The following is a 21014-nucleotide window of genomic DNA, read 5'->3' as shown; positions in this document are numbered from 1 at the left end:
AAAGACTCACAGAGGAATAGAAGTGCATGAGCTTCGGTACAGAAATAGACCCCCTGCTCAGAGGCCCTTTTCTTCCTTCCTTCCTTCCTTCCTTCCTTCCTTCCTTCCTTCCTTCCTTCCTTCCTTCCTTCCTTCCTTCCTAGTTTTCAGCCATGTAGTTAAATTGCTGGTTAACTGTGTTTCAAAGAAGACATTGTTAAGAAAAAAATACATTATTTGGGACATGAGGCTATCTTGAATAGACTTAGTCCAGAATATTTTTTCAGTGAGATCTGCTGACTGATGTCCCATAAAGTTGGGACATAGGGCAGAATAAACAGGAGAGCATCAGAACTATGGCTTTTTATTTTTTTAAATATATTTTTATTGATTTCAGAGAGGAAGGAAGAGGGAGAGAGAAATAGAAACATCCATGATGAGAGAGAATCATGGACCGGCTGCCTCCTGCAAGTCCCCCACTGGGGATCGAACCCACAACCCGGGCATGTGTCCCTGACCAGAATGGAACCTGGGACCTTTCAGTTTGCAGGCTGAGGCTCTATCCATTGAGCAAAACCGGCCAGGGCAACTATGGCTTTTTAAAAATAGATTATAAGCCTGTTTAGTTTCAGATAGTAATTTGTGCTATTAACCAATTAGACTTAGCAAACCAAAGACCAGTTAAAAGCACTAGACTATAAAAATCTTTGGGAAATAAACTCAGCAGGTCCTCTAGTTTCTATATTCTCATGAACGTCATGAAGGTGTCCACCTAGACAGCTCCCTACTGATAATTCCTTTTTTATTGTTTTTTTTATAAACTCTAATCTTTGGGCCTTTTGCGGTACTGAGACACGATGGTTAGATCCCAGGATTCCGGTGGACTTTTCATGTGTTCATTTGCGTCGCTTCCTGGGGACCAGAGTTTGCTGTGAATGAGTCATGGTCCATCTGATTGATATTGGATCCGGCTGTGGAGCTGTGACTCAGATGGGCGTCAGGCCCAATTGCCCAGCTCATCTTCTGAAAAACGGATGGCGAGGCCAGGACTAATGTCCTGACACATTTGTCATTTTTCCTCTTGGACTTTCAGGATCTAAAGAGAGCATCATTACTGACAGCAGGCAGGTCCGCCTTGCCACAGGCATCTTCCCTGTTGTCAGCCTCCTGAACCATTCCTGCAGCCCCAACACCACTGTGTCCTTCATTAGCACGGTGGCCATCATTCGGGCCTCACAGCAGATTGGGAAGGGGCAGGAGATTCTCCACTGCTACGGTGAGCAAGCCCTCCTCTCTCCTGTTCCCTTGTCCCGCAGAAAAGGGATTAGCAAGCCGCTGGGCAGGTGTCTTCACCTGGCCAATGATTGCTTCCTGGAAGAAACAGTGCATACTTAGGCAAGGTGGGGGCCTTCCTACTGGGCACCATTGTGTCTAAACTGTCGTGTGTGTCACTGCTTCATCCCATTAACTTTCTGTTCTGAAAATGGGCTAGAAACAACTTTTTGGCTTTTTCCCTGTCCCCATAAGTTGGAGGCTTATTTCTATATCTAGTTTCACAAATGTTTGAGTAAAGGGGACCTGTCACATGATGAATAATTGACCAGACCCTCTGCTAAGCCGAAGTTTTTAAAGTGTTGCCTCTCTCAAAAAATAAAAGAATAACAATAATAATAATAACAATAATAATAAAGCAGTGCCTCTCTCTTTAAAAATTCGCTTGTGTGATCTCTCTGCAGGGCCTCACGAGAGCAGGATGGGTGTTGCTGAGAGGCAGCAGAAGCTGAGGTCGCAGTATTTCTTTGACTGCAACTGCCTGGCTTGTCAGGATGGGAAGCGCAGAGCGGCTGCAGGGCCCAGGTGGGAAGCGTTCCGCTGTCACAGCTGCGGAGAGCTCATGCAGGTTGGTTTCTCCCTCTTCTCGACTTCTCCCAGAGGTTCGTTATCCAGCCCCAAGGCCGTAAACCTTTACGAGGAAGCCATTGGGATGTACAGGTGCCCAAAGCAATACTCTCTTCCCTTTCATCGCATCCTCCCCACACACTGATCACCCACCCCATACCCACCCCCCAGGAACCACAGTGAAAGGTTGGATTTAGTAATCTTACAAGAAAAAGATTTGCAAGAGCAAATAACAGAAAATCCCACCTAAACTGGCCTAAGGGGCGGGAGGGGACACTGGGAATTTATTTGCTCAAGTAAATCACTAAAAAGTCTCAGGGTAGAGGCCCATCAGAAACATCTTCATCCAGGAGCTTAGTAATGTCACCAAGACCCACTTTTTCTCTGTGCCTCCCTCAGCTCCATTGTCTCTGTTTGCCCATCCTCAGACAGACTTCCCTCTGGTGGTGCAAGACGACCAGATGCATGGTCTAACAGAGGTCTGGGCAAAAATTTCTTTGAGTTTCATTGACCCGATTCCTGGAGTTGGAGGAAAATCAGAGTCAAATGATTTCCCCCCAGCCATTTGGGCCAGAGGAAGGGCTAGTCAGAGCTCCATGCACAACCCTCAGCTACCGGGCACTGACTGTGGGAGGGCGGGAGAGGTCAGGTTGCTGTTGCCAAATGTGGGCATCTATACTGGCATCTAAAAAAATAGCAAGCCAAAACCGGTTTGGCTCAGTGGATAGAGCGTCAGCCTGCGGACTGGGGGGTCCCGGGTTCGATTCCGGTCAGGGGCGTGTGACTTGGTTGCGGGCACATCCCCAGTGGGAGGTGTGCAGGAGGCGGCTGATCGATGTTTCTCTCTCATCGATGTTTCTGACTATCTATTCCTCTTCTTTCCTCTCTGTGAAAAATCAATAAAATTTATTTTTAAAAAAAAATAAAAAAATAAAAAAATAGCAAGTGTTCACCTCTGAGATTTTCTCCTCCGCCAGAGAATTAGGCATTGTTAGGGGAACAGGAAGTGGAATGTAGAAGTGCAAGTGGCTTGTGTTGGAAAGCAGAAGTTACAAACCCAAGGTCAAATGTCGGGAGGCCTCACCTAACACCTTTTCCTATTGGTTTTCTTACGGCTTTTTTATAATTACTAGAAATGTGTCTATCATCCAAAGTGCTGGCCCCAAAGAGACATGAGAGAGGGGCTGTCAAGATGGAAAGAAATTGTGGACTGCACCAATTTAATTTTGGTTGTAAAAATTATATCTTGGTGGGGAGGGGGCGTGTTGCAGGGATTGGTCACCACTTTCATTAGAATTGCTGCTGTCCAACCAAATTCAGGCTTCGGTCACGGTGAATTATTGCAGGAGTCTCTCCCCCATCAGTTAGACCCTATGGTGTGATCCTATAATGTAAGCACATGCAGTCTTGCTAACCAACTCTGGTACAGGAATAAAGACAAAGCTGACTCCCACAGGGAGGTGATGTACTGAGCTGTGGCAGCGCCTCCTGTACGGAATCGGCCAGCAGGGACCACCTAGTGTCTCGGTTCCAGGACCTTCAGCAGCAGGTTGGAAAGGCCCAAAAGCTTCTCAGGAATGGCAAACTAGGTGAGGCTGGGTCCCTTCCTTTTTCTTCATTCTGAGATGACTCAAGGATACTCAGTAATGATTGAAAAATTGCACTTAATTATCCCCATGCCAGCCACAAGGTGGCTGTGTAGGCCAAGGAGATCAAAACCTAACCAGTTCAATTTGTGTGGTCCTGGAAAAAGGGCCAGAGGATTTAAGCTGCAGTTCTCTTATGCATCTGAAGGCTAAGTTCAGGTATCCCATGACAACTAAAGGGTTAGCCCTGACACCCATGATCTTTGCGCGTATTCCAGAAGTTCAATGTCAATTTTAATTCCAGGCCTTAATGACCTAATTTCCTGGAGAAATTGTTCTGCCCTCATCAGAGCCTCATCTCTGTTCTAAGACCAGTGGGGCCCGTGCCTGGTGGATATAAGTATCCTGCTTTTTTCAGAGAGGGAGTTGTGGAACTCCTCATTACCCTCGAAAACTCTGCCTTAGAGCTCCACTTCCTGGGAATTTATTTACCCTAGTTTATGAAAGTTGACCTTCAGCTTAGATTTCTGAGTCAAGAGAAACAATGACCATAAGTGGAATGTGTTATTCCACTTCAAACTGAAGTTGGAAACCCAGAGTAAATGTGGGGAGGCCTCACCCCAAACCTTTTTCTACTGAAAGAGAAAACATAAGAGAACAACAGCTTGCCCGGCCGGCATGGCTCAGTGGTTGAGCATTGACCTATGAACCAGGAGGTCATGGTTCGATTCCCGATTCCCTGTCAGGACACATGCCAGGGTTGTGGACTCAATCCCCAGTGTGGGGCCTGCAGGAGGCAGCCAATCCATGATTCCCTCTTATCATTGATGTTTGTATCTCTTCTCCCTTCCTCTCTGAAATCAATAAAAATGTATTTTTTAAAAAGAGAGAACAACAGCTTTATTGGAACAAACATTGTGGGTCGGTCACAAGGAGACAAGGTGGGGTTTCCACATTTAGCCCAGCTAATATAACATTTAAGAGCTGGGTTCGCGTGTCTAAGGCTGGGTTGGTGTCTATAATGAGGTCCCTTTCCTTTGAGTTGACAGAGCGAGCCATTCAGCTGCTGTTGGAGTGCCAGCATGATGCTGAGAGCTTCCTGTCGGCGGAACACAGCCTGGTGGGAGAAATCGAGGATGTCCTGGCCCAGGCCTATGCTGCTTTAGGTACAGCATGTGTCTTTATTTTCTGCTCCAGGGAACAAGTTGGCCTGGTGCGTTTGGCCATGACCCTAGCCTCATCTGGTTCGTTATCTCTTAGTCTTTTAACTGAGGCTGCTCTCCCTTCCATTTAACTTTCCTGACCCCAAAAATGTTCATCCACAGTGGATTGTGGTTCTTTTCTGGATCCAGATTTGTATTTCTTTTTCTTTTTCTTATTTTTAATATATTTTATTGATTTTTCGCAGAGAGGAAGGGAGAGGAATAGAGAGCCAGAAACATCGATGAGAGAGAAACATCGATCAGCTGCCTCCTGCACGCCCCCCACTGGGGATGTGCCCGCAACCAAGGTACATGCCCTCGACTGGAATCGAACCTGGGACCCTTCAGTCCGCAGGCCGACGCTCTATCCACTGAGCCAAACCGGTTAGGGCATGATTTGTATTTCTTTACAGGGGACTGGCAAAAGTCTGCTTCCCACCTGCAGAAGAGTCTCCAAGTGGTTGAGGTTCACCACGGGCCATCCAGTGTTGAAATGGGCCATGAGCTCTTCAAACTGGCCCAAATCTTTTTCAATGGGTAAGTCTTTCTCTTGCTTCCTAGCACTTGGCCAGACCACATACTGTTCTAACTTTTATTGGGCTCTTCCAGGTACTACTTTTTTCCTGTGGTGCTTTTCAGCATGTTGCAACTTCTTTATTTCCCCATTAGGAGAGATCCTATCCTTCTGTTTTGCTGATTAAGTTTCATAATTTTCTCTTGAGAGATCTGGGGGTAACTCTGAGGGAGTTTCCTAGGGAGAACTGCCATGCAGTCCCCCACCCACGACATAGCGTTCTTCTCAGGCCTCCCTGGTTACTCTCACCTCCCCCGGGCTCATTCTCCACACCCTCAGCTCCAGGGGCTCTTCCTTCTCCCTAGTCCAGTGGTCGGCAAACTCATTAGTCAACAGAGCCAAATATCAACAGTACAACGATTGAAATTTCTTTTGAAAGCCAAATTTTTTAAACTTAAACTTCTTCTAACGCCACTTGTTCAAAATAGACTCGCCCAGGCCATGGTATTTTGTGGAAGAGCCACACTCAAGGGGCCAAAGAGCTGCATTTGGCTCGCGAGCCGCGGTTTGCCGACCACTGCCCTAGTCCTGTTCTTTGTAAAGCAGCTGTTTCCAACCAGGAGTAATTTCCCAGCAGGCATTTGGCAGTGTCTGGAGACAGTCTACATTGCCATGACTCAGAGTTGCTGCTAAACATCCTGTGTATGCACAGGACAGTCCCTACAGCCAAGAATTATCCAGCTTATGAGTGGTGGGTAGGCCTGATTCCCGAGGCAGAGACACAGTCCATGTGGCCAGAGAGAGAGAAAGGGGCTGCAGACATATGTCATGGGTGGACTTGATTATCCTGAGTAAACCTTGGGGTAAATATCAGATTAATGCTTTGAGATTTGCCTATTTCTCAGGATCCTAGACTCTATACTTTTTTTTATTATTATTACTTTGTTCTCCAACTCTGCCCTGCAGTGTGTTTATGAAAGTTTGTCTTATCTGCCCTTCTAGATTGTAAGATCCTTGAGGGCAAAATGATCTTAATGTTCCACACAGGATGTGAGTAGGCCCTCAATTAATGTTTGCTTGATTGAATGAGTGGAATCACTCCCCTCACCTCCTTTGGTTCAGGTTTGCCATACCCGAAGCTCTGAACACAATACAAAAGGCAGAAAAGGTTCTACTGGTGCACTATGGCCCTTGCAATGACGAGATCCAGGAGCTACAAAAGATGAAATCCTGTTTATTGGACTTGCTGCCCGCACCTGAGGGCCCTTCAGTGTAGGGTCCCAAGGGGACTTTGACCCACAGGAAAGGAGCCATGGGTGAGCTAAAGAGGTTCTGTTGCCACTGAGCTGGCGCCAGGGAATGCAGGACTTGCCTGACTGCCACAAGCCTCGGGCAGGAGGTGTGGGGAGGACTTGGAAAGCATTGCAGTTGGAGGGATGCTCACCTATTGTGATGAATGTTTCTTGAAATTGTTAACTGCCCTTCAGTAAAAACTCCCAGTTCCCATAAAAGACTTAAAACTAGTGTCTGGAGAGTCTAAGCCCTTTATAAGGATTTCAGCTGATCCGCAGGCATCTGGATGTCCGCCTGGGGTTTTGGCTAGGCGCCACCTCCCTAAATGATGGTCGTCTGTTTCCTCGGGACATTCCTATGGTTTCTAGTAGTCATGAATGATGTATACCACTCCAGTGGGAACTTAAACTCTCAGTAGTTGTATTATAATTGAAAAATAATTATAAAGCAAGAAATCCGGGAGGCTACTTACCTCTAGAGACAGTTTCATTTATGGTATCTGGCTTCCTCAAATCCTTTGTTAAAACGGGTAGAGTACAAATTATGAAAAGAGAAAGAAATATGGGGCTGTTTTATGGTCGGGCAATTTCTCCCCAGGATGGCAATTCTAAATTTGTTTCCTACCAGTTTTCTAGGCCTTATTGCCTGGCTTTCATTCTATACTCTTGGCAGACTCACTGTCCAAATACTAATAAAATCAGGCTTGTAGCAATGACTTTGTATCACGTGTGCCTCCTGAGTTCTGTTGATTAGCAAGCCTGAAAAGAGATGACTTTTTATTTTCTGCCAGACCTCCCCAAGCTGGCAAATGAAATACAGACTACATAAAGTACTGAGAAGGGGAAAAACTTCAGAAGATACTGAGGATATGGGCATTACCGCTTGTGGTTTCAAACTTAAGAGACAGAAGTAGGGCCCTAGCTGGTGTGGCTTAGTTGCTTGGGTGTCTCTAATGCACCGAAAAGGTCTCTGCTTTGATTCCCAGTCAGGGAACATACCCACGTTGCAGGCTCGATCCCCAGTAGGGGGAGTGCAGGAGGCAGCCTATTGATGTTTTAGCTCTCTCATATCAATGTTTCTCTTTCTCTCCCTCTCCCTTCCTGTCAATAATCAATTAAAAATCTTAAATAAATTTTTAAAAAGACAGAGGTAGGGGTGATAACTCTCTTCTACCTGGATGTGTAGCAATGGTCTCGACCTTGCCCGGTAAGAAGGCTGGAGTCGCCCTGGGTCTGAACCCCGGTGGCTGAATCACCACTGGTGACCAAGTGGGGCAGATGAGTTAGAGGGAAGGAATGCCAGGCCCACACTGCTTTGAGAGCTTGCTCACCCTGGCCATGCCCCAGAAGTGCCCTTGGGCTGCCACAGCGCTATCACCAGGAAATGAATAGCCCTGAAGATGCTTGGCAGAAGCTCCTCAGGAAGCGGAGTGTTTGGAACACGGTTCATACTGAAACATTTGAATGAAGAGCAGGCAGAATCTGTTTCTTTTCTTTTCTACTAACTCACTCTGGCAAGGCAGTGGCCAGTGAGAGATTTTTGTACAGCTGACTTTTTCCAGAAAAAAACTTAGTTCTGTGGACAATGTTTCAAACATTTGACATGTTTTATGTTCCTGAAAAAGTTCCTGTTGTACTTTGTAAATAGGCATTCTTCCTTAAAAAGAATATGTTTAGAATTTTTACATATCAGGTCCCATTTTTACATGTACTTGAGAGCTTTCTTTAAATGCTTTATAAAATAATTATTTTTTGACATTACAAATTACCTCCCTTACCTATCCATGTTATCCCCTGTTGTCAGATGACTTGACTGGAAGAGACCTGTGCTTGCATTAAAACCTAAACTCTTCCTGGCCAGTGTGGCTCGGTTGGAGGGTCATCCCATGCACCAAAGGGTTACGGGTTCAATCTTCAGTTGGGGTGCATGTGGGAAGCAATTGCTGGGTGTTTCTCTCTCTCTCTCTCTCTCTCTCTCTCTCTCTTTCTCTCTTTCTCTCTCCCCTTTCCTCCTTCCCTTCCCCTCTCCAAAATCAATAAAAACATATTCTCAGGTAAGGATTTAAAAAAAACAAAAAAACGAAACGAAAGTCTGGCCCTGTCTGGGTGGTTCAGTTGGTTAGAGCATCATCCCAATACACCAAGGGTGCAGGTTCAATCCTCAGGACACATTTAAGACTCAACCAATGAATGCATGGGTGGTTGAAACAAAACAAAAAAAAACCATGTTTCTCTCTCTCTCAAATCAATTTTTTAAAAAACTAAAAGTCTGGTTTATTTAAGATTGTGGAGCCAGGAAATGCCCTCCTGAGGGCATTCGTGATCCTAGTAGGTCAACATCCCAGAGGAGAGAATCAGTTCCTGCCTTATACAGTGCAAATAACTAAAAGTTCTTATAAATGACAACTTTCTGCAGAGCTTAGATAGACCCAGGCTAGAAGTGCAGGACCAATAAATTCCTAAAGGGCTATTTATCTTCATAGTAAACTTAATACAGCTCAAAAAAGGAAGAGGAACAGGGTAACAAAACTTAAGGATAAAGCACTTTTATTGCAAAGTATACATTGAAACATAGGGGCAGCCTTCATGTCATGCATAACCTACCATCCCTCTAGGGTTGCTGTTTTTTCTTTTGGGTATTTGAACATTATACTGGAGCATTAAGTGCCCCTGGGGTCCAGAATTTTGCCTATGAAGAGAAGGGCCCCCGTGTCCGTGTCCCTCAGTACAAAGATGAACGGCTGGTTAAGGTGATAGTCCAGGGGGAAGGTGAGGCGAGCAGGCTGGAGCTCTGCGCTGGGGGTGGTGGCTGCCCCGTCCTCATTCCACTCGAAGCCAGCCCGATGTTCCACTTGAGTAAGTTTGATAGATTTGCCCGTGATCTTGCTGAAGTCTGGTGAATCGAACAAGGATTGCAGCTCTGCAGAGGTGGGGAGAGATTTCCATTAAAACCCTGTATTAGCCAGTACCCCAAGGAAGAATACAGCCCTAATTCCTAAATCCTGACTCAAAGAGGGAAGCAAGCTGGGAGTGGAACAGCTCTTTTGACCTTTTGTGAGATAGATAGGGCTCCAGTTAAAGGCTGAGTGATTTGCCCAAAAGCACACAGCAGTTGAGGTTAAGCTTAGAAACCAAATCTACATATCTGTCTTGAGAGGCAGGGTTCTGAGTGCCTGTTATAGGATGTATGGTCATGGCGCTAAGGAATGAGTCTGATAAGGACGGCAGTTCAGTCTTCTCCAGCACCATGTATGAGAATTAAGGAATCATCCCAGGGTCTCCCTACAAAGGCGAGGTCTGCTTAGTGAGGCAGAAGGCTCAAAGACTCAATCCCACCCACCCCCAAGGCAAAGGAGCCTTGCAGACATACTCATGTCCTGCAGGGAATTAGTGACTTCGCCTTCGTAACTCAGCTTCAGCTTGGGGACGGCCAGGACTGCTTGAACGGTCTTCAGTTCTCGGTCTATGTCATGAATGAACTCAGAGGTGAGGCTCTCTTCTATCATGGTCAAATTCTGGGTCGCTTTCAGGGGCAGGAAGAAGATGATACTCATGCTTCCAGTCAAGGGCAACTGGGCAATCTGAAACAACAGGAAAGAGACCACATGAGTTAGTCCTTTAGAGCTTAGGAACCTAGGGATACACACGCACACGCACACGCACATGCACACACGGTGGGGCCCTGGCCCTGCTTTCCCCAGCCCCTAATCTATTTCACAATTGTCCCTCTAGGCTATTGCGTTCATGCAGCAAGATGTTTACTAATGTTCCTTCAAAAAGTTGACGTCTTTTCTTACCTTGGCCCAATACCAACTGATTATCTGCTGAAAGAATTTTTTCGTGTGGTTCTAAGGAGGTGGGATTGAACTCTAGGTCTCTGTCTTCTCCCAAGGTTTATCTGCCAGCAGTTACTAATCATCTGTTATACAGAGCGCCCTGGACCAGAAACGGGGGCATTGGGTACAGCAACACAGAAGCCACAATAACGTGGGTCCTTTGACCGGAGGTTTTTACCCCAAGATCCACACAACAAATTGCATCCCGGGCCGCAGTAGCCCCTGAAATTATATACAGAAATGTGTATGCGCGCATACATGGCATTCTTTCAAGTATTTCAGGTGCGTTGTCAGATTCCCAAAGAAAAAGGTTAAGAACTACTGACTTAGAATTAAAAGAAGTCAGGTACATGTGAAAGACTTAGAAGGTCAGCAATTTGGAGCTTGTGACAGTTTTTGAAAGTTTGGCTTTGAATTCCAGAAATAAAAGTACCCCTCCCCCACACACACACACAAATAAAAAGAAAGAAGAAAAGGTTTTTAAAAAACCAACATTTGAGTACCCAATTTGGAGGGCCCTAATTTCACAATAAGGTAATGTCACATTACCTCATTAATTCTTACAAGTAACCCTGAGAAGTTAAGTTTCTACCCACTTTTATTTTAAGAAAAAAAAAAAAAAAAGGCGCAGAGAAGCTATTAACTTGTGGAAAGTCATGCAGTAGATAAAATTCAGATCGCTGTCAGATCTCAAAAGTCATTCTATGTCCACTCCCCCCACCCCTACAAACCTTGCAGTTCAGATCAGAATCCAAGCCATAGCGTAAGACAGCCTTAGGGTCTGACATCATGGGCACTCTCACAGTCCTCTCCTCATCCAAGTGGAAATCCTGGAGGGAAGTCTTTTTGGGATCAAACTTTGTTACCCACTGCCCTGGAATGAAACAAATGGAGTGCCCTAAGTCCCGGGAGACCAGAAAGGCTAGGACCGTGCTGAGACCAAAGCACAGCTAAAGGAATCTCAGTTGTCAAAGGCCTCGACACATCAGGGAATACGTAAACTCAGAAGGAAATGCGTCGATTTTATTCATTTGACTGTCTGGCTCGTACAAGTTCCCCGATCACCGGGGAGAACAGTAAACTGGTGTACGCTTCTACAGTGGTGTGTCTGGGAGACAGAATCAAAGCAGGTCAGAGCTGGAAGGGGCCTGGACATCCTCTCATCACCCCTCTCGTAGCTGGAAAAGCACTTTGCCAGAGAGGCAAAGTGACTTGCCAAGGTCACACAGCACATTGATGATCAGCTCCCTTAGTTCAACGTTGCCTTTTAACAGGCTGGTCTGGAACTGCTTCTTTCACTTCCTGGGGATCAGGGCTGCAGGCTGAGCATTTCTCTAGGAGTTTAGGGGTCCATTCTTGCTACTGCTTGATAGATGGTTATAAAGCATTTTAAGGGGAGGTTGCCTGAAACCGCACCCGAGGCTTATCTGAACGGGGCTGGCCTCACACGGGCCCGGGGACGTCTTGGGCATATCACCACAGCCTGGAAGAATGCTGTTAAGAGAGCCAGCAGTGGCTTATTGGGTACCTGTTACTGGGCACAGCACTAGGGCCGATGTGAGGATGGGAGGGGACCTAGAGTGCCTTTGAAGTGAGTGCATCGTTCCTGTGTTAGAGATGAGAAAACAGGCCCAGAAAGGCTATGGAGGGTGTGCAAGGCTCTGCAGCCAGTGAAGACAGAGCCCGGCTCTGACACTCATCTGACTCCATCCAGAAACCGAGCCATGGCCAACCCGCACAGGCGCAAGAGTGGTCGTTGTTCTTTCCTCCACTCGGCTCCTCACAGCCTTTTACACTTCATAGGCCTGGGATCTGACCACACCAGATAACGTGCAGCCAAGTGCGTTTCTCGGGCCCTCCTCTGGCTTCGCCTCTGCCTCCGGGTTGTTGTTGAACTAGGTCTTTGACTTCCCCCCTTTCCTGGTCCTGCCTGACCCCCACCATCCACCCTTGGCCTAAAGAGAAGTGGAGAAGGCCTCACCCTTGAAGTAAGCCACACCCAGAAGGAGAATGCTGATTTCACTGGGCAAGTCCCTTGTGGACCTAGCGATTTTCCCTTTCGTCTGGGCCTGCACCCAGTTGTTAATCTCCTGAAGGTCCGTGCGGGAGTTGCCGGTCAGGACTCTGGGCCTGGTCCCGTATGACTTCTCCAGTGGTGCGACAAAGCTGGATTTTATCCGCAGCTCTAGGGAGAGAAGGTGCGGGGATAGTGTGGTCTGAGAGCGAAACCAGCATCCCCTCCTTGGAAGCATGCCAGGCTTAGGTTCTGGTTTACACTCGGGCCCTGACTTCCCGCCTGCTGTCTTCCCATGACGGGCTGGGACTCTGTGCCAGCTTCCCCAGGCGGCACTGGGCAGGGAACTACAGATTCTGCTCCTTGCTGTTTCTCTTTGTGTTACTGCCCTCCCGTGACCCTCCCCCGTCTCCCTCAGCCCACTTCCTCTTTCGGATCCCCTTTGGGCTCACAGGGCCCCTTCCTGCCTGCCGGGGCAGACCTGGCCGGGGCAGACATGATCGACTGGTTAGAAAGAAACTCCCCATGCTCCTCCTGCAGCCCAGGCGAGCACACTCACTCTTCTCAAAGACGATCCGGGAAGCAGTCTTGAGGTTTTTCTGGGGGGCAGTGACGGAGGCCAGGAGTTCCTTGTAGGTGCCGTGGATGTCTGGGTTGGTGATCAGGTCATAGTAGAGAGCTCGGTAGATGCTGGATTCTGTCCGCTGTTCAGCTCCTGCCAGAGAGACAAGGATGTGGGCTCGATGACTGTTCACCAACCAGCTCCGGCCAGCTCCCAGGACAGGACAGAACAGGAACACTGGACCTTAGTCTTTTGTCTCCTGATACTGGAGACATTCTTAGGTAGGAAGGACTTTGAAGGCAACAGAAGAAATAGGTTTTCCTAAAGCAGACTAAGGGCATCAGGCCCAGAGAGAGATAAGTGTGGGCCTGAGGGCCCTAACCGGTTTGGCTCAGTGGATAGAGCGTCGGCCTGCAGACTCAAGGGTCCCAGGTTCGATTTCGGTCAAGGGCATGTACCTTGGTTGCGGGCACATACCCTGTGGGGAGTGTGCAGGAGGCAGCTGATCGATGTTTCTCTCTCATCGATGTGTCTAACTATCTCTCTCCCTTCCTCTCTGTAAAAAATCAATAAAATATATTTTTTTTAAAAAAGAGGGTGGGCCTGAGGGGTACAGGTCCCTATGCTTCTCCCATCACAGCACTCACCAGACTGTTCTGTAGTTACCTGTTTGTTATTTACTTACTTTTATTGATTTTTTTTTTAGAGCGAGAGAGAGAAAGGGCGGGAGAGACAGACAAACAGACACACAGACATCAATTTGTTGTTCTGCTTATTGATGCATTCATTGGTTGATTCTTGTATGAGCCCTGACCCAGGATTGAACCCGCAAGCTTGGCATATCGGGACAATGCTGTAACCAACTGAGCTACCCGACCAGGGCCTGAGTTATTCATTTCCCCATGACCCAAGTGAAGGCAAAAACTCTGTCCACTTTCGTGCAGTTATATCCCCAGAACCGAGCCTACTGCCTGGCACGTAGTGGAAGCTCATTTAAGGAATTAATGAGTGTCAAAGTCACCATGTCAGTAAGTGGTCCTGAAGTCGCACACCGGTGTCAGCAGTGCTCAGCACCCTCCTGGGGAGCGAGGGACGTGTGTGTGCACAGCACTTGCTTGCTGGGACCTGCTGGGGCTAGTCTCAGCATCGCTACGCCCCTCCCTAAGATGCAGTCGCTCTAGGGCTTAGAGAGCCAGAGATGCGAGACGCGAGATGTGAGATGCGCGGTGGCCCCATGGCAGCTCTGAGATCCTGGGGCTTTCTGGTCAGAGAACTCACCCAGCGAGAGGGCGGAGAGCGCCGTGGCCACGCTGAGTGGAGACAGGAGCACATTGGCCGTGGGGCTCGAGCTAGATTTCACGCGGTACAGGTCGTAGCCAAAGTTGGAGACGGCCGCTGCCAGCTTGTTCACGGGGACCTTGAAGAAGGGATCCTCCTCCTCCACGGACCCCGCCGTGGTCTCGTGGTCTGGGGAGCCCTGATTACAAGGACCAGTGATGAGCAGTGGGCAACTAGTCTCCACGCCGCTTTGGGTGGGACTGTCGCTCTGGCCCCCGCCTGACTGTGGTGTGGTTAGCCTACCGCTGGAGTGAGCATGCAGGAGCTCTGCTGGGGAGAGGCAGCCCAGAAGAGAGACTAGCTGACCAGGTTTCAACACTAGTGACCTGCGGCCTCAGGCCTGTGACACACACACACACACAAAAAAAAAAGTCCAGCCGGTGTGGTTCAGTGGTGGAGCATCAACCCATGAACCTGTTTGATGCAAGTCAGGGCACGTTGCAGGCTCGATCCCCAGTAGGGGGTGTGTAGGAGGCAGCCGATGAATGAATGATTCTCTCTCATCATTGATGTTTCTTTCTCCCTCTCCCTCTCTCTCTCTGAAATCAATAAAAATATTTTTTAAAAAAATAATAAATTAAGATTTAAAAAAATATTTAAATACAAGGAGAGAAGAGGAGCCTCCTCCTCTCCCAAGAAAACCTGTTCTCAGGCCAGACCAGATTCCTGTCTGCTCTCCCTCACTTCCTGCTCCCAGCTCTCCCTCTACCCATCAAACCTCCATCTTTGATGGCCCTGATCCGATCACCTCCTCCACCACAAACTTCCCCAGTTTGTCCCAATCGGAAGGGACCTTTTGGTTTTCTGACCTTTTTTAGAGTTCAATACCATATATATATTAACCATCTGCCCTGTGCTGAATGGGCTCTGGGCTAGTTCTTTTCATTTGAGTTGCTTCATCTCATGCTTGTTGACGTATTTGATAACCTCCCAAGACTAATATCTCAAACGTCTGAGTCCCTTGAAGGCTAGAACTGCCTTTTGCAGAGTAGGTGTTCAGTAGATGAGATATAGGTGCCTGGCCACATGGTCCTGTAATGGTGGGTGTTTTAAAATCCCATTTCATAGATACAAGGGACTTGTCTAAGGTCACAACGTTAGTGAGAGGTAGAGCCAGAATTCAACTCCAACTCACGACAAAGTCCAGGCCTGCAGCCAGTGTGCCCTGGCCCCTCCTGTGGCGATAACGCCTCGTGGTCACATTGCATCGGCCTCCTGCATCTGCCGTTGCAACCCAAATGTGCTCCCTCCGCAGCTTTACATGGGAACAGATATCTACGTATAGCGCCCCCGTATAGCGCCCCCTCGTAAGACCCGCAGCAACGCAGGTAATGAGGGAGGGTCTGCACTGAAGGGGTACCCCAGGCTTGGGAGAGTGCTTTTGCTTTTCGCTTTGGGGGATCTTATTTTTGTCCCCACTCTGTCCTCCGAAAGGTGGGGCAAGACATTTTCTCTGTTTTGCTGATGTCTAGGTGTACAGGCCTAGCCTGGAACCTGGGTGCCTGCTGAGGAGAGACCCCCACCCCACTTCCCACCCCCCCACCCACCACCACTGACCTCCGGGCTGCCAGCGTTGTTCTGGCAGCTGCCGCTCCCGAGGAGGGCTCCGGTCCAGAGGAGTAGCATGAGGGCCTGCATCCCGGGGCCTGCAAGAAAGCGAGAAGTGGCAGGCTGCGTCCCTCACCCCCCACCCTGCACCACCAGGCCAGCCTGGGCACGGAGCAGGGGCTTGGCAGGACTAGGCACCTTCCCTCCAGCCTCCCCAGGCTGGAAGTGAATGCTCAGCTAGATCCCTCCCTCTCAGCAACTTCCAACCCTCACCTGCCTCAGGGCCCACAGTCATATCAGGTGAGTTTGAGCTTTCACTCCATTGTCTGTGTCAGGAGACCCACCTGTGAGCCTAAAGCCCCAGGACTGTGAAGACCCAGCAGTGGGCTCCTGTGTGTGGGTATGTCTAGCAAATGCACACCAAGGTTTTTCCCTGGAGGCACCGGGCCAGCTCATGATATATAGGATTTGGGGCAATGTCTAGTAACAGAATGGGGGCAGCATCTAGGCCTTGTGAGTAGAATCACTGAATACAGAGAATGGAGGCATCCGGTCCAGCCCCTGCTCTCCCCAGGAAGTTCTCAAACTCGTTGACCTCCTCTGGCCTGGAAGCTGTGGCCCCATAAGGGACTCATTTCCTTCCCAGACAGAGCTCTGATTCTCACGGTTCGGAGTGCTGGGCCTTGGGTGGGACAGCCTGGGCTCAAATTTCAATTCAGTGTCTTAATAGCTTTCTTTCTTTTTTTTTTTTCTTTTTTTGCTAATTTTCACCTGATATTTTTTTCCATTGATTTTTAGAAAGAGTGGGAGGAAGGGAGAGAAACAGAGAGAGAAACATCAATGTGAGAGAGACACATCGTGTCCCAACTGGGGCAGGGGGATCAAGCCTGCAACCCAGGTACATGCCCTTGACCAGAATCAAACCCTGGACCCTTCAGTCCACAGAGCCAAACTAGCTAGGGTTTAATAGCTTTCTAAATCATAATATCTTCTCTAGTAAAATGGAAATCAAGTAGTTCTTAACTATTGTGATAAGGATTAAAGTAGATGATGCCTTAATCGCACTTCCCAGTGCCAGAGACAAGTGAGCTCTCCAGTGGTCCCTGAGTCAAAACATGTCCCTCCAACGGGAACCCCAGGGCCCCCTTCTCCCCTGGGGAGCCAGGTCTTCTTCCCCCTACCCCCTAGAAATAGCTCTTACTCCTCCGAAGCTTTCTTTCCTTCAGGTTAAACAACCCCCCTCTTAGGAAGACCACCCAAGTCCCTTCGATTCCCCAGCTGTGGTCTCTTCTGACCCGCCTCTGGTCTGGCCCCTGGACCACAGGGAAAAGGGAAATCTGGGCCCAGGGCTCTAGGTCAAGCATGTCAAACTCTCGGCCCGCAGGCTGCATGCCTCATTTATTTGGCCCGTGTCAGCCTTTGAGTTTGACATGCTTGCTCTAGGTGCTCCACCATCCCTTACCCTCCTGCACTCACTGTACATCTGGGCTCACCCCTGGGATCATGATGTGGGGGGAAGGGACGGGGAAAGGGATGAGGCAGCTGAGGGTGGGGGGTTCCCAAATCAGATCTGCCAAGAGGCCTTCTGGTTAGAAAGTGGGACAACGTCTCTACCACCAGGACTTTGTCTGGTCCATGTCCTCCATCCACACTGCCAAGTCAAGAATTTACAATCTGTCTCCCCTGCCTGCCCCTCCCCTCCCCTGCAAAACACACACACACACACACACACACACACACACACACACGCGCGCGCCAAGGGTCTCGAGACCTCTCATTGTCCTTTCATGTACCCAATCACACCCCCCACACACAACACATACTTTTCTGACTTCTCAGAACAAATAGGAAAGTTGGGGGTGCAGTGTGTGGTTTTTGGCCGAAGTCCTTAAAAGTAAGCCTGATAATCCACTGGGCAATGTTATAGAGCATGAAAGGCAACAAAAGAAAAGATCACCGCCTGAGTGTGCTCAGCTTCTGCCTGGACTGCCCGTGGGAACCCGCTTTCCCTGTAAACCCTGGTCCGGAGCGTGTGTCCCCAGGAGGAGCCCTGTCTCCTCAGCAGCTGCCCTTCCACATGGCTGCCCCTGCCGCTCAGGGAGAAATCTTCCGTGGAGACAGGGCCAGAGAGAGACCTTAACACCATCCAGCTTTCAGCTGCGCTCTCCACCCAGCCAGCCCCACCCAGAGCTGGCGGGAGCCCTCCTTGCCTGAGCCTCAGGAGACTGGTTTATTGGAGACTGATAATTCAGTGAGATCCGCAGGCAGCGAGGCCAGAGGAAAAGTTGTTAGCTCTAGTTGCTCTGGCCAGTAGGGAGTTGCGATAGGAGCCAGGGACGGGGGTCATCCGGGGGCAGTGTTTAAGCAAACGAAGTTCACCATTCCAATCCCTGTGAAAGGGGACCTTCTCTGTGGGAATCCCTACAGAGTCTGAACCCAAGCCCCAGGTCCCGTGATCGCGATCACCATGTGAGTGGGCTGTGGACGGAAGATGGAGGGACCCTGGTGGGATAAGGCACATGGCTCCACAGCTGGCCCAAGGCCAGGCACCGGGACACGTAGTATTAATAGCACCTCTTTGAGTCCTCCACCTTAGCCCTGGGGATGAGGGAAGTGGAGAGGTTATTGAAAGCCCCCTACAAGGGTAAGGGTCTGCATGGGGGGCCCCTCTGAACACACTCGATGCCCTGTCCAGGGTGATTGTTCATGGGCTGGGGCAGGCAGCCATTGCCTGGCCAGGGGCATAGGGACAACGATGCCATCCTGTCCAAAGGGCAGCAGTATTCCAGCCAGATTCCTGTCCTGCCGGGTTGGGGAGGGCACGGGGAGGAAGTAGATACCTCACTGCTGAGCCAAGGTCAGGCCTTCTCTCTCCCACATGGCCCAAATCAAAAGGCACAAGGAACTGGGATTTCATGATCTTGCCTTTAAACTGGAAGGATCAATTTGAGCCAATGCATGTGTTTCTAATTAAACCCAATTGTGAGACAAACACCACCCCTCCTCCTCCTCTTCCCTCTCTTTTTCCTCCCCTTATCCCCTCCTCCTCCTCCTCCTCCCAGAACCACAGAGCCTTCAAGCCACATGGTGGTGGACCACATGGGCCATGCAAGGAAGGGAACACCCTCTCCCCTGGCTCAGGGAGGGAGATTCCAAGGGGTCCCCTCCCAGCCCACCCCACCTATAGTGACTCCATCAGTCCCCAGGCAATGTTTCTTATGAAGACCTGATTAAGGGGCCAGAGTGCCCATGAGCTTCCCCTCCCCACACCTCAGAAGGACCAGCCTTGGGCAAGTACTCCCCAGCCCCTGCCTCTCCCACCCTCAGCCTGGGGCTGAACTCCCAGTGTGGATGGGCATGGGCCAGGCAGTGATGGGGTTTCTGGGAAGCCTGCAGCTGTTCTTTGGCCCGGACCCACGCCTTGCTGTGGCATGCCTCAGGGAGCGGAAGGGGTGCGGGCAGCATTCTCTCCAGCACTGGCAGCTGAGCCCCCAAACCCCAAACACTGGCTGGGCTAAATAACTATCTTTGTGTGTGAGAGGCCAAAACCCCATTGACCTGGCAGCTCACTTGGCCAACAGAAAAGGGTGGGCCCTGGGGAGAAGGACCCAGCTGTCCTCCATCCCAGCCCTCCAGCACAGCTCAGCAGCCCAGCTGCTTGGCAGTGTTGGGAAGTTACCATTGAAATCAGCACCAGTTGCCTGGAAAAGCAGCAGAGAGCTGAGCCCAGCTAAGGCTGGGCCGCAGGATGGGCTGCCTCCCCAGCGGCCCTGGTGGAAGCACAGCCCCTGACAGCCTCCTCCCCTCCAGGCTGCAGAGCCTCTTTGAGGTGCCACTCAGACCTGACCCTGCAGCTGAGCTCCCTGCTTCTTCCCCCCACAGCGCCCTCCATTGTTTCCCACCCACTTCATTCAAGTTCTCCCAGCCTCTCCTAGTGGTGCACCGGAGTTTGGGGGTAATTGGGTTGTCGCCTTCTGACTCCCAACTCCCTCTGCCTTCTCTCATCCACTAGCCCTGATGCCCATGCTGCAGAGGCTACTGTTTCTCCACCTGCTCTCTCTTACACCTCTCTTTCCCACTCCCCTGGGGACCCAGCCCCCGCAGCCCACGGGAGTCTGTCCTGTCTTCCCCTGACACCAAGGCCAGACAGGGCTGCTTTACCTGTGGGTGCGCTGCAGCTCGGCGCCCAGCTTAGTCTGCACACTGAGGGGGCTCCTGCAAATACAAGAGCTTTTTCTGTTGCCTCCCAATCCTGCTTCCAGCAGGCTTCAGATTACAGCTACTCCTGTCTTAAAGCGACCTGCACTCAATTCAGATTCTGCGATTGCATAATTGTCTGGTGTTAACTTTAACCCACTGCTGCCCTTCCCCCATGCACCCCTACGACACACACATTCACATACCCTACTCCACCAGACCCTCCTTCAGGCCCTAGCCTTCCTCCCTGCCTGAGGTTTCACCCCCAGAGGGCACCCTGGCCAGCCGGGGTGGGAGACAGGACTGAGGAAGAGTCTTGTAGGAGGAGGCCCCAGAGGCAGGCTAGTGGAGTGGAGAAAACACTGGCCCAATACTGGGGTTCTGGGTTTTCCCTGGTCCTTGACTCTGACGCTAACTGGGATTTGGGGCAGGACAACTCTCACGGTTCCTCCCTTTCTCAGCTGAAAAATGAAGGGATAGTCTGGCTGGGTATCTCAGTTGGTTAGAGCATCACCCTGATATGCCAAGGTTGCAGGTTTGATCCCTGGTCAGGGGACCTGCAAGAAGCAACCAATGAATGCATAAAAAAGTGGAATGACAAATCCATCTCTCTCTCTCTCTCTCTCTCCTTCCCTCTCCTAAAAAAATCAATAAGTAAGAAACATTTTTTAAATGAAGGGATGAGCTTGGCTGGTATGGTTCAGTGGTTGAGCGTCCACCTATGAACCAGGAGGTCACGGTTTGATTCTCAGTCAAGGCACATGCCCAGGTTGTGGGCTTGATCCCAGTAGGGGGCATGCAGGAGGCAGCTGATCAATGATTCTCTGTCATCATTGATGTTTCTATCTCTCCCTCTCCCTTCCTCTCTGAAATCAATAAAAATATATAAATAAATTTTTAAAAAATGAAGGTTGAGAACAGGCCGGGTAACTCAGTTGGTTAGAGCATCATCCCGCTATGCCAAGGTTTCGGGTTCGATATCCAGTCAAGGCACATACAAGAATCAACCAATGAATGTGTAAATAAGTGGCATAACAAATCAATGTT

At 49.6% G+C, this 21014-nt stretch overlaps 2 protein-coding genes across 2 annotated transcripts in view; one reads left to right on the top strand and one right to left on the bottom strand.

Moving 5' to 3' along the window:
- Positions 1-8329, top strand: part of SMYD4 (SET and MYND domain containing 4) — a 39173-nt gene extending 30844 nt beyond the window's left edge. Inside the window, exons 6-11 of the mRNA XM_080679515.1 lie at positions 1073-1255; positions 1716-1879; positions 3335-3467; positions 4514-4630; positions 5080-5203; positions 6303-8329. Of these exons, the coding sequence (XP_080535641.1) occupies positions 1073-1255; positions 1716-1879; positions 3335-3467; positions 4514-4630; positions 5080-5203; positions 6303-6456 (875 nt within the window). The 3' untranslated portion in view covers positions 6457-8329. The remainder of the gene's footprint in view (positions 1-1072; positions 1256-1715; positions 1880-3334; positions 3468-4513; positions 4631-5079; positions 5204-6302) is intronic.
- Positions 8330-8994: 665 nt separating this feature from the next.
- SERPINF1 (serpin family F member 1) lies at positions 8995-20092 on the bottom strand. Its single transcript, XM_080679518.1, has 8 exons — positions 19932-20092; positions 15780-15868; positions 14163-14361; positions 12882-13037; positions 12290-12493; positions 11040-11182; positions 9843-10053; positions 8995-9392 (listed from the first exon to the last, which is right to left on the bottom strand). The coding sequence occupies exons 2-8, from the start codon at positions 15858-15860 to the stop codon at positions 9133-9135; spliced, it is 1254 nt and encodes a 417-aa protein (XP_080535644.1). The 5' UTR covers positions 15861-15868; positions 19932-20092; the 3' UTR covers positions 8995-9132.
- Between the last annotated feature and the right edge of the window lie 922 nt (positions 20093-21014).

This window comes from Plecotus auritus (assembly GCF_963455305.1).
Source record: "Plecotus auritus genome assembly, chromosome: 7".
Taxonomy (NCBI): domain Eukaryota; kingdom Metazoa; phylum Chordata; class Mammalia; order Chiroptera; family Vespertilionidae; genus Plecotus; species Plecotus auritus.
This window is presented reverse-complemented; position numbering and strand designations above follow the sequence as displayed.